The 13858-nt window shown below is 57.3% G+C and overlaps 1 protein-coding gene across 1 annotated transcript; it reads left to right on the top strand.

Moving 5' to 3' along the window:
* Positions 1–710: 710 nt before the first annotated feature.
* LOC133207407 (alanine aminotransferase 2-like) lies at positions 711–13289 on the top strand (the record flags this gene model as incomplete). The annotated part of the gene is made up of 7 exons (XM_061344266.1): positions 711–954; positions 2407–2486; positions 2563–2699; positions 6164–6338; positions 9724–9879; positions 12482–12594; positions 13130–13289. Coding segments are annotated over 7 exons (996 nt in total), but the record flags the coding sequence as incomplete, so codon positions are not given.
* Positions 13290–13858: the final 569 nt, after the last annotated feature.

Here is a 13858-nt window from a genome sequence, read left to right as displayed (position 1 = left end):
ATCCCCCCATTCCCCCCATTGTGTATCTCTTGTCCCCATCTCCCCACTCCCCCCCTATTGTGTGCATCCCCACTTCCTCCCATCCTCCATCCTATTGTGTATCCCTCCCCATTGTTCCCAATTCCCTTCTATTGTGTATCTCGTTCCCTACTTCCTCATTCTCCCACGCCATCCTCTTGTCCCCATTCTCCGCCATTTCCTCCCAACGCCATCCTCGTTCCTACTCCCCCCCATCCTCCATTGTCTTCCTATTTGTATCTCGTTCCCTTATTCCTCCTCATTCCTCCCACGGCCTGCATCCTGAGTCTCCCCATTCTCCCTCCCTCTCATTGTCGCCATTTCTCATCCTATTGCGTGTATCTCTTGTCCCCATTGTCCGCATTTTCCTCCTCATTGTGTGTATTCCTTGTTCTCATTCCTCCGCACTTCCTCCCACGCCATTGTTCTCATTCCCTCCACTTCCTCCCATTGTTGCACGTGACTTCTTTCCCACTGCTTCCCATTCCTCTCGATATTGCGTGTATTGTCTCCCACTCCCCTCCCATCCTCCACGTGCATCCTATTTTGCACTTCCTCCCTATTGCTTTCCCATCTGGATTGCCCCATTGTGTGCATCCCTCTGTCCCCATTCCCCCCATTGCTTTCCCCCTGTCCCCATTCCCCCCACGGCTGCCTCTGACGGGTCCCCTCTCTCTCTCTCTCTGTTGCAGACGATCCTGAAGCTGCTGGTGTGGGGCTCGGGCCGGTCCCGCACGGCCGTACTGGTACCGGTGCCCCAGTACCCGCTCTATGGGGCCGCCATCGTGGAGCTGGAGGCGGTGCAGGCCGGGTACCGCCTGGACGAGGAGCGCGCCTGGGGGCTGGACCCGGCCGAGCTGCGGAGGGCGCTGAGGGAGGGCAGGGAGCGGGGCTGCCCCAGGGTGCTCTGCGTCATCAACCCAGGGAACCCCACCGGTACCTGCAGGGGATGGGATGGGGATGGGATGGGGATGGGGATGGGATGGGGGATGGGATGGGGATGGGATGGGGGATGGGATGGGGATGGGATGGGATGGGATGGGGATGGGATGGGATGGATGGGGGATGGGGATGGGGATGGGGATGGGGATGGGATGGGGGATGGGTTGGGGATGGGGATGGGATGGGATGGGGGATGGGGATGGGATGGGATGGGATGGGGATGGGATGGGGATGGGGATGGGGATGGGATGGGATGGGGATGGGATGGGATGGGATGGAGATGGGGATGGGATGGGATGGGATGGGATGGGATGGGGATGGGATGGGATGGGGATGGGATGGGATGGGGATGGGATGGGGGGGCTGCCCCAGGGTGCTCTGCGTCATCAACCCCGGGAACCCCACCGGTACCTGCAGGGGATGGGATGGGAGATATGGGACAGGAGACATGAGATGGGAGACGTGGGGTGGGATGGGAGACATGGGAGAGGAGACATGGGATGGGATACATGGGATGGGATGGGAGATGTGGGATGGGATGGAAGACATGCAACAGGAGACATGGGAAGGGATGGGAGATGGAATGGGATGGGATGGGAGACATGGAGATGGGAGATGTGGGATGGACAACATGGGGTGAGATGGGAGACATGGGGATGGGATGGGAGACGTAGGATGGCAGACATGGGATGGGATGGGAGATGGGATAGGAGACATGGGATTGGAGATGGGGTGGGAGATGGGATAGGAGGCATGGGGATGGGAACCATGGGATTGGACAGGAGACATGGGATGGGAGACAGGGGATGGGATGCAAGACATGGGAACCGGATCCACAGGTTGGGATGGGACGCCTGGAGATGGGAGCCATAGGATGGAATGGGAGCTGTGTATTAGGATGGGATCCATAGGCTGGGCTGGGATCCCAGGAATGGGATGGGATCCCTAGGTTGGGATGGGACCCCTGGAGATGGGAGCTATGTATTGGGATGGGATCCATAGGTTGGGATGAGACCCCTGGAGATGGGAGCTATGTATTGGGATGGGATCCATAGGTTGGGATGGGACCCCTGGAGATGGGAGCTATGTATTGGGATGGGATCCATAGGTTGGGATGGGACCCCTGGAGATGGGAGCTATGTATTGGGATGGGATCCATAGGTTGGGATGGGACCTCAGGGATGGGATGGGACCACAAGACTGGGCTGGGATCCATAGGTTGTGATGGGATCCATGGTGATGGAATGGGAGCCATAGACTGGGCTGGGACCCCTGGGGATGGGAGCCATGGGTTGGGATGGGAGCCATGGGTTGGGATGGGAGCCATGGGGATGGGAGCCATGGGTTGGGATGGGAGCCATAGACTGGGCTGGGCCCCCCGAATCCCACCCAGCTGTGGGTCTGAGCCCCCCAACCTCCCCCCACCGATGCCCCCCATGCCCCCAGGGCAGGTCCAGAGCCGCGAATGCATCGAGGAAGTCATCAAGTTCGCGTACGAGGAGCGGCTCTTCCTGATGGCCGATGAGGCGAGTGGGGCCCAGGGGCACCCCTGCCCCACACTTGGGGGTCTCATCCAACAACCGCCCCATTGCCGTCGCCCAGGTCTACCAGGACAATGTGTACGCAGAGGGCTCTGTGTTCCACTCCTTCAAGAAGGTGCTGTTCGAGATGGGGCCGCCCTATAGGGACACGGTGGAGCTGGCGTCCTTCCACTCCCTGTCCAAGGGCTTCACGGGCGAGTGAGTGGTGCCCATGGGGGTCACTGCCCCACTGCTGATGCCTCTGGGGTGGGGATGGGGCTGGGGGTGCCCTAGGGCTGGGGTGGGGATGGAGGGTGGAGAAGGTGTTGCCACCACCCCATGGATGTCATGGGTTAGGGATGGGGATGCTGTGGGTCCATGGGTGCAATGGTGGGGATGATGATGCCACCACCCTATTAATGTCATGGGTTCAGGATGGGGATGCCATGGCCCCATGGATGTCATGGATTAGGGATGGGGATGCTGTGGGTCCATGGGTGCAAGGGTGGGGATGATGATGCCACCACCCCATGGATGTCATGGATTAGGGATGGGGATGCTGTGGGTCCATGGGTGCAATGGTAGGGATGATGATGCCACCACCCCATGGATGTCATGGATTAGGGATGGGGATGCTGTGGGTCCATGGGTGCAAGGGTAGGGATGATGATGCCACCACCCCATGGATGCCATGGATTAGGGATGGGGATGCTGTGGGTCCATGGGTGCAAGGGTGGGGATGATGATGCCATCACCCCATGGATGTCATGGATTAGGGATGGGGATGCTGTGGGTCCATGGGTGCAAGGGTGGGGATGATGATGCCACCACCCCATGGATGTCATGGGTTGGGGATGGGGATGTCATGGCCCCATTGATGTCATGGGTTGGGGATGATGATGCCACCACCCTTTTATGTCATGGGTTGGGGATGGGGATATCATGGCCCTATTGATGCCACCACGCAAGGGATGCCATGGGTTCAGGATGGGGATGCCGTGGGTCCATGGGTGTCATGGACAGGGGATGGGGATGCTGTGGGTCCATGGGTGCAAGGGTGGGGATGATGATGCCATCACCCCATGGATGTCATGGGTTGGGGATGGGGATGCCATGGCCCCATGGATGTCATGGGTTGGGGATGGGGATGCTGTGGGTCCATGGGTGCAAGGGTAGGGATGATGATGCCATCACCCCATGGATGTCATGGATTAGGGATGGGGATGCTGTGGGTCCATGGGTGCAATGGTAGGGATGATGATGCCACCACCCCATGGATGTCATGGATTAGGGATGGGGATGCTGTGGGTCTGTGGATTCAAGGGTGGGGATGATGATGCCACCACCCCATGGATGTCATGGATTAGGGATGGGGATGCTGTGGGTCCATGGGTGTCATGGATTAGGGATGGGGATGCTGTGGGTCCATGGGTCCAAGGGTAGGGATGATGATGCCACCACCCCATGGGTGCTGTGGGTTCAGGATGGGGATGCTGTGGGTCCATGGGTGTCATGGACTGGGGGTGGGGATGCTGTGGGTCCATGGGTCCAAGGATGGGGATGATGATGCCACCACCCCATGGATGCCATGGATTGGGGATAGGGTTGTCATGGCCCCATGGATGCCATGGATTAGGGATGGGGACGCTGTGGGTCCATGGGTGCAAGGGTGGGGATGATGATGCCACCACCCCATGGATGTCATGGGTTGGGGATGGGGATGCCATGGCCCCATGGATGTCATGGGTTGGGGATGGGGATGCCGTGGGTCCATGGATGTCATGGGTTGATGATGGGGTTGTCATGGGTCCATGGGTCCAAGGATAGGGAAGATGACGCCACCACCCCATGGATGTCATAGATTAAGGATGGGGATGCCATGGCCCCATGGATGTCATGGGTTGGGGATGGGGATGCCATGGCCCCATGGATGTCATGGGTTGGGGATGGGGATGCCATGGCCCCATGGATGTCATGGGTTGGGGATGGGGATGCCATGGCCCCATGGATGTCATGGGTTGGGGATGGGGATGCCATGGATCCACGGGTCCTAGAGTCTGGTTCTCACCAGGGAGCTCCATCCATGGGTCCCCTCCATTGCTCCCTCTCTGTAGGCTCCTCTCCATGGGTCCCACCCCATGGGTGCCTCTGTAGGTTCCTGTCTATGGGTTCCCTTCATGGACCTCATTCTATGGGTCCCATTCGTGGGTCTCTCTATAGGTTCCTGTCCATGGGATGCCACCATGGGTCTCCATCCATTGGTGTCACCTTGAGTGTGTCTCTTGCTGGGTCCCCATCACAGACCTCATCCCTGGGTCCCTCTCTATGGGTTCCTATCCGTGGGTCCCCATCCATGGGTCCCACCTATGGGTCCCTCCCTATAGGTTCCTATGCACAGGTCCCCATCACAGCCCCCATCCATGGGTCCCATCCATGGGTCCCTCTCTGTAGGTTCCCATCCATGGGTCCCCATCACAGCCCCCATCCATGGGTCCCATCCATGGGTCCCTCTCTATAGGTTCCCATCCATGGGTCCCCATCACAGCCCCCATCCCTGGGTCCCACCCCTGGATCCCTCTCTATAGTCCCACCATGGGTCCCTCTCTGTAGGTTCCTATCCATAGGTCCCCATCACAGCCCCCATCCATGTGTCCCATCCATGGGTTCCTCTCTATAGGTTCCTAACCATAGGTCCCTATCACAGACCACATCCATGGGTCCCTCTCCATAGGTTCCTATCTCTGGGTCCCTATTACAGCCCCCATCAATGGGTCCCACCCATGGGTCCTTCTCTAGAGGTTCCTATCCAGGGATCCCCATCCATGGGTCCCTCTCTATAGGTTCCAATGCACAGGTCTCCATCACAGCCCCCATCCATGGGTCCCATCCATGGGGTCTTCTCTATAGGTTCCTATCTATGGGTCTCTATTACAGACCCCATCCATGGCTCCCTCTCTATAGGTTCCCATCCACGGGTCCCTCTCTATAGGTTCCTATCTATGGGTCTCTATTACAGACCTCATCCATGGGTCCCTCTCTATAGGTTCCCATCCACGGGTCCCTCTCTATAGGTTCCCACCAGGTCCCTCCTATGGGTTCCTATTACAGATCCCCATCGCCCACCATGGGTCCCTCTCTATAGGTTCCCATCCACGGGTCCCTCTCTATAGGTTCCTATCTATGGGTCTCTATTACAGACCTCATCCATGGGTCCCTCTCTATAGGTTCCCATCCATGGGTCCCTCTCTATAGGTTCCCATCCATGGCTCCCTCTCTATAGGTTCCCATCCATGGGTCCCTCTCTGTAGGTTCCTCTCTATGGGTCTCTATTACAGACCTCATCCGTGTGTCCCTCTCTATAGGTTCCCATCCATGGGTCCCTCTCTATAGGTTCCCATCCATGGGTCCCTCTCTATAGGTTCCCATCCATGGGTCCCTCTCTATAGGTTCCCATCCATGGGTCCCTCCCTATGGGTTCCTCTCTATGGGTCTCTATTACAGACCTCATCCATGGGTCCCTCTCTATAGGTTCCCACCCATGGCTCCCTCTCTATAGGTTCCCACCCATGGCTCCCTCCCTATGGGTTCCTATCCCCAGATCCCCACCCCTGGGCTCCCTCCCTCTAAGCTCCCGTGGGTCCCTGCCCCCCCGTGTGGGTCTGAGCGGCCGCGGTGCCCCCCAGGTGCGGGTTCCGGGCCGGGTTCGTGGAGGTGCTGAACCTGCACCCGGGGGTGCTGCAGGAGCTCTCCAAGGTGGTGTCCGTGCGCCTCTGCCCCCCCGTGCCCGGGCAGATCCTGCTGGGGGCCCTGCTCCACCCCCCCGGCCCCGGGGAGCCCTCGTACCAGCGCTACGTGGAGGTGAGGGGGGGACTGGGAGCGGGGGGGGGATCAGTGGGGTCAGTGGGGTGGGATCAGAGGGATGGATGGGATCAATGGGATGGATGGGATCAGTGGGATCAGAGGGATGGATGGGATGGCATCAATGGGATGGATGGGATGGATGGGATCAGTGGGATCAGTGGGATGGATGGGATGGGATCAATGGGATGGATGGGATGGGATCAGTGGGATGGATGGGATCAGTGGGAGCAGTGGGATCAGTGGGATGGATGAGATGGGATGGATGGGATGGGATCAATGGGATGGATGGGATCAGTGGGATCAGTGGGATGGATGGGATGGGATGGGATCAATGGGATGGACGGGATGGGAGCAGTGGGATGGATGGGATCAGTGGGATCAGTGGGATGGATGGGATGGGATCAATGGGATAGATGGGATCAGTGGGATCAATGGGATGGGATCAGTGGGATGGATGGGATGGGATCAATGGGATGGATGGGTTCGATGGGATCAATGGGATGGATGGGATCAATGGGATGGATGGGATGGGATGGATGGGATGGGATCAATGGGATGGATGGGATGGGATCAGTGGGATGGATGGGATCAGTGGGATCAGTGGGATGGGATCAGTGGGATGGATGGGATGGGATCAATGGGATGGATGGCATGGATGGGATCAGTGGGATGGATGGGATCAGTGGGATCAATGGGATGGGATCAGTGGGATGGATGGGATGGGATCAATGGGATGGATGGGATGGATGGGTTTGATGGGATCAATGGGATCGATGGGATCAATGGGATGGATGGGATGGGATGGATGGGATGGATGGGATGGATGTGATAGATAGGATGGGATGGATGGGATGGATGGGATTGATAAGATGGGATGGATGGGATGGATGGGATCAATGCAATCAATGGGATGGATGGGATCGATGGGATTGATAGGATGGGATCAGTGGGATAGATGGGATCGATAGGATGGGATGGATGGGATGGATGGGATCAGATGGGATCAATGGGATCAATGGGATAGATGGGATCAATGGGATAGATGGGATAAATGGGATAGATGGGATGGATAGGAAGGGGTAAATGGGGTCAATGGGATCAATGGGATTGGATTGGGATCAATGGGATCAATGGGATAGATGGTAACAGTGGGATCAGATGGGATCGATGGGATCAATGGGATCGGACAAGATCAATGGGATTGATGGGATAGGTGGGATCAATGGGATCAGATGGGATCAATGGGATGGGATGGGATCGATGGGATCAATGGGATCAGATGGGATAGATGGGGATCGATGGGATTGAAGGGATCGATGGGATTGATGGGATCAGTAGGATCAGATGGGATTGATGGGATTGATGGGATCTGTGGGATGGGATCAGTGGGATTGATGAGATTTATGGGATCGGATGGGATTGATGGGATCGATGGGATGGGATCGATGGGATGGGTTGGGATCAATGGGATGGGATGGGATCAGTGGGATAACTGGGATCAATGGGATCAATGGGATGGATGGGATCAATAGGATGGATGGGATCAATGGGATAACTGGGATCGATTTCATCAATGGGATTGGATGGGATCAATGGGATCGGATGAGATCAATGGGTTCAACGGGATATGTGGGATAAATGGGATCGATGGGATTGTTGGGATCAATGGGATCAATGGGATGGGGTAAATGGGATAAATGGGATAAATGAGATGAGTGGGATCCATGGCATTGGATGGGATCAATGGGAGCAACGGGATGGGGTAAATGGGATAAATGGGATCAATGGGATCGAATGGGATCAATGGGATAACTGGGATAAATGCAATAACTGCAATATATGGGATGGGATAACTGGGATCGATGGGGTCAATAGGATCAATGGGATATATGGGATAAATGGGATAACTGGATTCGGATGGGATCAGTGGGACCAATGGGATGGGATAAATGGGATCAATGGGATAACTGGGGTCAATGGGATCAATGGCATAAATGGGATGGGGTAAATGGGATCAATGGGATAAATGGGATATCTGGGATAACTGTGATATATGGGATGGGATAACTTGGATAAATGGCATAAATGGGATAGGGTAAATGGGATAAATGGGATGGGCTAAATGGGATGGGGTGGGATGGCATGGCATGGGATGGGATAAATGGAATGGGATGGGGATGGGATAAATGGAATGGGATGGGATGAGTATGGGTGGGATGGGATAAATGGGATGGGAAAATGTGATGTGATTAAATAGGATGGGATGGAATGGGGATGCACTGGGATGCACTGAGATGCACCAGCATGTACTGGGATGCACTGGGATGCACTGGGATGCACTGGGATGCACTGGGATGCACTGGGATGCACTGGGATGCATTGGGATGCACTGGGATGCACTGGGATGCACCGAGATGCATTGGGATGCAATGGGATGCACTGGGATGCACTGGGATGCATTGGGGTGCACTGGGATGCACTGGGATGCATTGGGATGCAATGGGATGCACTGGGATGCATTGGGATGCACTGGGAAGCACCGGGATGCACTGGGATGCACTGGGAAGCACTGGGATGCACTGGGATGCACTGGGATGCATTGGGATGCACTGGGATGCATTGGGATGCACTGGGATGCACTGGGATTCACTGGGAAGGCCTGGGATGCACTGGGAAGCACTGGGATGCACTGGGATGCATTGGGATGCATTGGGATGCACTGGGATTCACTGGGAAGCACTGGGATGCATTGGGATGCACTGGGATGCACTGGGATGCACTGGGATGCACTGGGATGCACTGGGATGCACTGGGATGCACTGGGATGCACTGGGATGCACTGGGATGCACTGGGATGCACTGGGATTCACTGGGAGGCACTGGGATGCATTGGGATGCATTGGGAAGCACTGGGATGCATTGGGATGTACTGGGAAGCACTGGGATGCTTTGAGATGTACTGGGAAGCACTGGGATACTTTGAGATGTACTGGGAAGCACTGGGATTCACTGGGATGCACTGGGAAGCACTGGGATGCATTGGGATGCACTGGGAAGCACTGGGATTCACTGGGAAGCACTGGGATGCATTGGGATGCACTGGGATGCATTGAGACCGCCTGGGATGCACTGGGATGCATTGAGATGTACTGGGAAGCACTGTGATTCACTGGGAAGGCCTGGGAAGCACTGGGAAGCACTGGGATGCATTGAGATGCACTGGGATGCACTGGGATGCATTGGGATGCACTGGGATGCATTGGGATGCACTGGGATGCATTGAGATGCACTGGGATGCACCGGGATGCACTGGGATGCATTGAGATGTACTGGGATGTACTGGTATTGACTGGGAGGCCCCGTTGTGCCCCCGGCGGCGCAGGAGAAGGCAGCGGTGCTGCAGGCGCTGGCGGCCAAGGCCCGGCTGACGCAGGAGGCGCTGAACGGGACCGAGGGGATCCGGTGCAACCCAGTGCAGGGAGCGATGTACGCGTTCCCCTGCATCCAACTGCCAGAGAGAGCCTGCACCGAGGCCACGGTGAGGGGCACAGGGAGAGGGGATGGGGATGGGGCACAGGGAGCTCTGTACGCGTTCCCCTGCATCCAACTGCCAGAGAGAGCCTGCACCGAGGCCACGGTGAGGGGCACAGGGAGAGGGGATGGGGATGGGGATGGGGCACAGGGAGCTCTGTACGCGTTCCCCTGCATCCGAGTGCCAGAGAGAGCCTGCACCGAGGCCACGGTGAGGGGCACAGGGAGAGGGGATGGGGATGGGGCACAGGGAGCTCTGTACGCGTTCCCCTGCATCCAACTGCCAGAGAGAGCCTGCACCGAGGCCACGGTGAGGGGCACAGGGAGAGGGGATGGGGATGGGGATGGGGCACAGGGAGCTCTGTACGCGTTCCCCTGCATCCGAGTGCCAGAGAGAGCCTGCACCGAGGCCACGGTGAGGGGCACAGGGAGAGGGGATGGGGATGGGGATGGGGCACAGGGAGCTCTGTACGCGTTCCCCTGCATCCAACTGCCAGAGAGAGCCTGCACCGAGGCCACGGTGAGGGGCACAGGGAGAGGGGATGGGGATGGGGATGGGGCACAGGGAGCTCTGTACGCGTTCCCCTGCATCCGAGTGCCAGAGAGAGCCTGCACCGAGGCCACGGTGAGGGGCACAGGGAGAGGGGATGGGAATGGGGATGGGGATGGGGATGGTTGCAATGGTGGGAATGGGAATGGGAGTGATGGGAGATGGAGGTGGGAATGGAAATGATGGGAATGGGGGACATGGAGATGTGGGAGTGATGGACACTGTGGGGATGGGGGTGATGGGCGTGGGATGTAGGATGGGAATGGTGGGAAATGGAGGTGGGAATGGGAACGATGGGAAATGGAATGTGGGAATAGGAATGATGGGAATGGTGGGAATGATGGGAATGTGGGAATGATGGGAATGATGGGATGTGGGAATGGTGGGAGATGGAGATGTGGGAATTGGAATGATGGGAATGATGGGAATGGGAATGGGAATGATGGGAATGATGGGAATGATGGGAATGATGGGAATGGGAATGGGAATGATGGGAATGATGGGAAATGGGATGTGGGAATGATGGGAATGATGGGAATGGGAATGGGAATGATGGGAAGTGGAGATGGGAATGAGGAACAATGTGGGCTTGGGACTGATGGAGATTTAGATGTGGGATGGGAATGATGGGAAGTGGAGGTGGGAATGGGGGAAAGGGAATATGGGATGGGAATGATAAGAAATGGAGATGGGAATGGGGGACATGGGATGGGGGAATGATGGACAATGTGGGATGGGACTGATGGACATGGGATGTGGGATTGGGAATGATGGGAGATGGAGATGGGAATGGGGGACAGGGATATGTGGGAATGGGAATGACGGGAAATGGATGTGGGAATGACGGACAATATGGGGCTGGGGGTGATGGACATGGGAATGGCATGGGAATGATGGGAATGAGATGGGAATGAGATGGGAATGACATGGGAATGGCATGGGAATGATGGGAATGAGATGGGAATGACATGGGAATGTGGGAATGGGGATGATGGAGATGGGAATGGGGGACATGGGATGTAGGATGGGAATGATGGGAAATGGAGATGGGAATGGGGGACATGGGACGTGGGGATGGGAATGATGGGAAATGGAAGTGGGAATGAGGAACATGGGATGTGGGAATGGGAATGATGGGAGATGGAGATGGGAATGGGGTCATGGGATGTGGGAATGACGGACAATGGGGCTGGGGGTGATGGACATGGGATGTGGGATGGGAATGATGGAAATGTGGGATGGGAATGAGGGAAAGGGGATGTGGGATGGGAATGATGGGAAATGGAGGTGGGAATGGGGGACATGGAGATGTGGGAATGGGAATGATGGAGATGGGATGTGGGGTGATGGACATGGGATGTGGGATGGGAATGATGGGAGATGGAGATGGGAATGGGGAACATGGGATGTGGGAATGACGGACAATGTGGGGCTGGGATGATGGACATGGGATGTGGGATGGGAATGATGGAAATGTGGGATGGGAATGATGGGAGATGGAGATGGGAATGGGGGACATGGGATGTGGGAATAGGGATGATGGAGATGGGATGTGGGGTGATGGACATGGGATGTGGGAATGGGGATGATGGGAGATGAAGATGGGAATGGGGGACATGGGATGTGGGAATGGGAATGATGGAGATGGGATGGGGGTGATGGACATGGGATGTGGGATGGGAATGATGGGAAATGGAGATGGGAATGGGGGACATGGGATGTGGGAATAGGGATGATGGACATGGGAATGGGGGACATGGGACATGGGGATGGGAATGATGGGCAATGGGGCTGGGGTGAAGGAGATGGGATGTGGGAACGGGGATGATGGGAAGTGGAGCTGGGAATGGGGGACATGGGATGTGGGAATGGGAATGATGGACAATGGGGATGGGGGTGATGGACATGGGATGTAGGATGGGAATGATGGGAGATGGAGCTGGGAATGGGGTCACGGCTGCGGTCCAGGTCCAACGATGACCGCGGTCGCTCCGTGCCTGCTGCTGCTGCCCCCCAAGTGTGGGTCCGGGCTCAGTGCCCCCCCCCCATTGCCCCATAGGCCGTGGGTCAGGCCCCGGACATGTTCTTCTGCCTGAGGCTGCTGGAGGAGACCGGGATCTGCCTGGTGCCGGGCAGCGGCTTCGGGCAGCGCGAGGGCACCTTCCACTTCCGGTGCGTGCCCCCAGGGGGCGCCGTGGGGCTGGACCCACAACTGAACCCCCATTGGTGGATGCAGTCTATGGGGTGGTGGATGAGGGGCAAGGGGGTTGCTGTGGGGCAGAGGTGGTGCTATGGGGCTGGGAATGATGAGACACGGAGCTATGGGGCAGGGGTAAAGGTTTGGGGTCCTTCTATGGGACTGGACCTACAACCAAGCCCCCATTGACAGTGGCCATTGAGGTGGACACAAGGTCTATGGGGAGGTGGGATGAGGGACAAGGCGGTTGTTGTGGGGCAGAGGTGGTGCTATGGGGCTGGGAATGATGAGACACGGAGCTATGGGGCAGAGGTCAATGTTTGGGGTCCTTCTATGGGACTGGACCTACAACCAAGCCGCCATTGATGGTGGTTGAGGTGGACACAAGGTCTATGGGGTGTTGGGACAATGGAGTTATTGGATAGCCAATGGGGTTGCTGTGGGGCAGAGCTGGCACTTGGGGGGCGCCCCACATCTCGCCGCGCCCCCCAACCAGCCCCTGCCCCCCAGGATGACGATCCTGCCCCCCATCGAGAAGCTCAAGGTCCTGCTCGAGAAGCTCTGCAGCTTCTACACCAAGTTCGTCAAGGAGTTCTCCTAATGCCAACAGCGCCCCATAGAGCCCCATAGAGCCCCATTGAGCCCCATTGAGCCCCATTGAGCCCCATTGAGCCCCATAGCCCCTGGGGGGCGGGACATGACCCCAGTGTCCCCCTGGACCCCATAATAAAGGGCTACCACCAGCACCCATGGGTGTCCCCGCGCCCCACATCAGCCCTTGGGGGTCTCTATGGGGTGGGGGGTCCCATATGGGGAGGGGGGTTATGGGGCTGGGGGGGGTGGGGGGGGGACTGGGGGTTCTGCACCCCCCATGACCACCTATGGACACCCCAATGCCCCACATTGAATGGGACCCAGAGCATCCTCATCCCTATGGGGGGGCTTCATCAGCACCCCCAGACTGGGGCCTGGCCCCACAAGCCCCATGGCCATGGGGTGCCCATGGACCCACAGCAGGGACCCGGTGCCCCATGGCCATGGGGTGCCCCATAGACCCACAGCAGGGACCCGGTGCCCCATATCCTTGGGGTGCCCCATGGCCTTGTGATACCCCATGGCCTTGTGATGCTCCATGGCCTCGTGATGCTCCATGGACCTCATTAACACCACATTAACTGCCCCATTGCCCTCTCAGCCTCATTAACACCTCATTAGCATATCATTAACCGCCCCATTGCC

The sequence above is a fragment of the Neopsephotus bourkii genome, unplaced genomic scaffold (genome assembly GCF_033783945.1).
Source record: "Neopsephotus bourkii isolate Nb327-2 ecotype Australia unplaced genomic scaffold, CSIRO-AGI_Nbou_v1 NB_198, whole genome shotgun sequence".
In the NCBI taxonomy this organism is placed as follows: Eukaryota; Metazoa; Chordata; class Aves; order Psittaciformes; family Psittacidae; genus Neopsephotus; species Neopsephotus bourkii.
This window is presented reverse-complemented; position numbering and strand designations above follow the sequence as displayed.